Source organism: Triticum dicoccoides, chromosome 2A (genome assembly GCF_002162155.2).
Source record: "Triticum dicoccoides isolate Atlit2015 ecotype Zavitan chromosome 2A, WEW_v2.0, whole genome shotgun sequence".
In the NCBI taxonomy this organism is placed as follows: Eukaryota; Viridiplantae; Streptophyta; class Magnoliopsida; order Poales; family Poaceae; genus Triticum; species Triticum dicoccoides.
In genome coordinates this window covers 615,350,224-615,353,389 of record NC_041382.1, presented here as the reverse complement: position 1 = coordinate 615,353,389, position 3,166 = coordinate 615,350,224, and the positions used below count along the sequence as shown (strand labels likewise).

The following is a 3,166-nucleotide window of genomic DNA, read 5'->3' as shown; positions in this document are numbered from 1 at the left end:
ACCTAGCAAGGTGACTAGAGCAGCCTATCTATGAGAAACCCCATCAAGGAGAATCCATGAGGGGGTTGCATAGAGGCAACTTCTGCGGGAGAGAGATGAACTCTAGTGACGACGACATCGGCGGAGGAAGAGGAAATCCTAGTCGTGGGACGATAGGGGGTAAAATGTTCACCTGGAATGCTACCGCAAGCCTATTGCCCATGTGCATCCTTCTTTTTCTTAATCATACACATGTCGATTGTGTGCTCGCTGTATTTGTATCTTTGATGCTTGTTACTCCCTCCGTTTCAAACTACTTGTCGTAGAAATGGATGTATCTAGAACTAAAATACATCTAGATATATCCATACCCGCGACAAGTAATTCGGAACGGAGGGAGTAGTACATTATGGGTCGATATAAAACGTCCTTTATAAAAACAATCAACTCATCAAGCCATTTCATGATCTTTCAAAGGTACCACTGCAGTTTTCAGTAATCAAATCGTACGGTTCAGCTGATACACACAAACCGGACGTGAATTCTGTGCTTACACCCGATCTCGTGGAACCAATCGCACACGCGGTCTCGCTTCTGGACGTTCGACTTCGACGATTAGTAGCACGTAGCCACGTAGTACTAGGATGCTCCTACCCGATGACTGGGATCGGAGCATATCCCTCCGGCTCCTCCACCTTAGCCGCGGGAGCGACGGCAGCGACGACCACGGCGGCACCGAAGAGCACGACGACGAGGGCCGTGAAGTTGACGAGGAGCGCCTCCGGGCCGTACTTGTCGAGCCCGGAGCTCTGCAGGAACGTCATCTTCTCCAGGAACCCGAGCTCCGCCGTGGCCAGCGTGAGCACGTAGACGAAGAGCCCGAAGAGCGCGTGCCACGGCAGAGCCCCGCGCCTCACGTCCGGCGCCGCGCCGGGGAAGAAGAACGTCACGAACCCAAATATCCACTGCAGATCGAGCACACCTTACATTAGCCGATCCGCCGGAAGAAAACTCTGCAAAATCCTGCATGCGCAGGCCATGGCAACGGCCGGTTCGAGTTACCTGGATTCCGTAGAGAGAAATGGCTCCGATCCCGAGCCAGGAGTGCAGGCTGTAGAGGTTAGCGATCCCGCTCTCGTTGTGGAACTTGAAGGCGCAGTAGATCCCGACGGCGCCGAGGACGATGGCGATCGCGTGGAGGATCAGGTGGGTCAGCTTGGCCGTGTCGTGGCTCAGTCCCGGAAATACCTTGTAGACCATTATAGCTGCCAGGACGGATTATTTGAGAGAATAAACCGATCTGTGTTCTAGTAGATGTGTACACTGTACAGTACCACCGACAGAGGCAAAAAAAGATCAGGGAATTCTTGTACGGTTCTTTAGCCTTACCTTCACTGCCAAGGATAATGAAGCCGATCAGCATAAGAACGGGGTGAACCTGCATTTTACAGCACAGGAAAAATATGAACAATTGAACTGATGGTCTCGAAATAACAACGGCAATTAAGTTAAATTATGCCACACTACGGCCATAAATCCTAATTTAAACAGCATCAATCAACCCAGTCTGGGTTTTTCAGTGATCCTTTCGGGACTGACAGGCAAGAGGGCAGAGAATTTAATTAGGCTCCTGTGCAAAAACTTGCACTAGTACCCGAAATATAAATCTGAGGATAAGGATGGCTTTCCACGTGCTCTGTCCAATCTTATCATGCTTTGAAGTCTCACCGCTATTTTATTGGGTCCAATTAAATTCTGATCTACAAGTGCCAGAACATTCATTGACAAGGAACATGAGCTAGCTGCAGGGCAATCGAGATTCAAGAGCAGTTGAATTTCTCAATTGCAGCATTTTTGCTCGTCCCCCCGATCCCCATTTCGAGCATGGTTCTCCCCTAGATACCACTACCTCTGTTCCAAAACGTAAGATGTTTTAACAGTTCAGTTTACCACCTCCGTTTCTAAATGTAAGACGTTTTAGCATAGTGAATCAATCGGACACAAGCCAAGAAACCAACAGCTCGAAGCCAGAGCTGAGGCGAGGCTATTCATGTGATACGGGGCCGGGGTGAAGAATAATATTTCCCTACAACCTCAAGGGAGGTATACCGAATAATTCTCTCTGTCCCTAAAGCTTCCACGGTGATGTGACTTGCAACTGAAGCGATCGTAAGCCTGTGCCTATCCGACGGGGGCGGTTTGCAACAGGGGAAAAGAAGAAGAAGAAAACAGAGCGACGACTCACGTTGAAGATGAGGTTCTTGTTGACGGCCTCGAGGGCGAGGCCGCCGCGGAAGTGGATGCACCAGACGAGCACCATGGCCGCCGCTGCCGCGCCCAGCGCGTGCGCCGCGTAGGTGAAGGGCGTCGCCTTCACGCCCAGCGCGCCCGCCATCTCGCCCTGCCTGCCTTCTTTCTCCTCTGGTCCCGGGCAGGGGTGGCTCACTCTCTGTCTGCCTGGCCGGCTGGAAGCAGCTCGCCTCGATGGAGGCACGACGAGAGGCGGGGGAGTGAGGAGAAGCGTGTGCCCTGTGCGCGGCCTAGAGCAGAGAGCAGCGAGCAGCGAGCGAGAGGAAAGCCGAGTCTTGGCTTTTGCTTTCGCCTCTTTGGCTTCGGGTCCGTTGATGTGGTGTGTGGACGACTCGGGTTGGTGTATAGGGCGGATGCTGACAAGGCCGGGAAGGCGTCTTCATCCATGCGTGGATCTGGAGAGGTATAGATGGGATTTGACGGGAAGGTTTTACCTGCACGTCTGCATTTCTGTATCCTTCCGTGGGAACTCCCAAAACGGAGTCGCTGGACGGTGGCCCCGTGGGGGTTTACTTATTTGTGCTCCGCCCGTATGGAAGGAGGGTGGCAGCGTGCTCAAGGTTTTCTTTTTGCGACTGTGCAATAGCAAAGACTTTTTTTTTTGAGGGGAAATAGCAAAGACTTTCTGTTAATTAACTATTTAACTATAAGCACAAGAGCACGATCATACTGTCTGGCCACGGTGGCTACAACCTGATGATTAAGCCAAGTAGGCATTTTTTTTCTTTCACTGGAGTTGCTATAATAAGATGGGCGTCGGGCGTTGGATGCCATGGACCATGGTTGATTGATGATTGATCCGTTCCGTCCGTAACCGGCAGAGCCTAGTTCCCGTGATCGTCCCGTCAACCGGATTTGGGGTCGCTGCGATGGGGCA

General features: G+C 51.8%; 1 protein-coding gene across 1 annotated transcript; it reads right to left on the bottom strand.

Annotated features, from left to right (window-relative positions):
* Positions 1–393: 393 nt before the first annotated feature.
* On the bottom strand, positions 394–2,616 carry LOC119355747 (probable ascorbate-specific transmembrane electron transporter 2). The gene is made up of 4 exons (XM_037622610.1): positions 2,225–2,616; positions 1,369–1,417; positions 1,042–1,244; positions 394–944 (listed from the first exon to the last, which is right to left on the bottom strand). The coding sequence occupies exons 1-4, from the start codon at positions 2,372–2,374 to the stop codon at positions 630–632; spliced, it is 717 nt and encodes a 238-aa protein (XP_037478507.1). The 5' UTR covers positions 2,375–2,616; the 3' UTR covers positions 394–629.
* Positions 2,617–3,166: the final 550 nt, after the last annotated feature.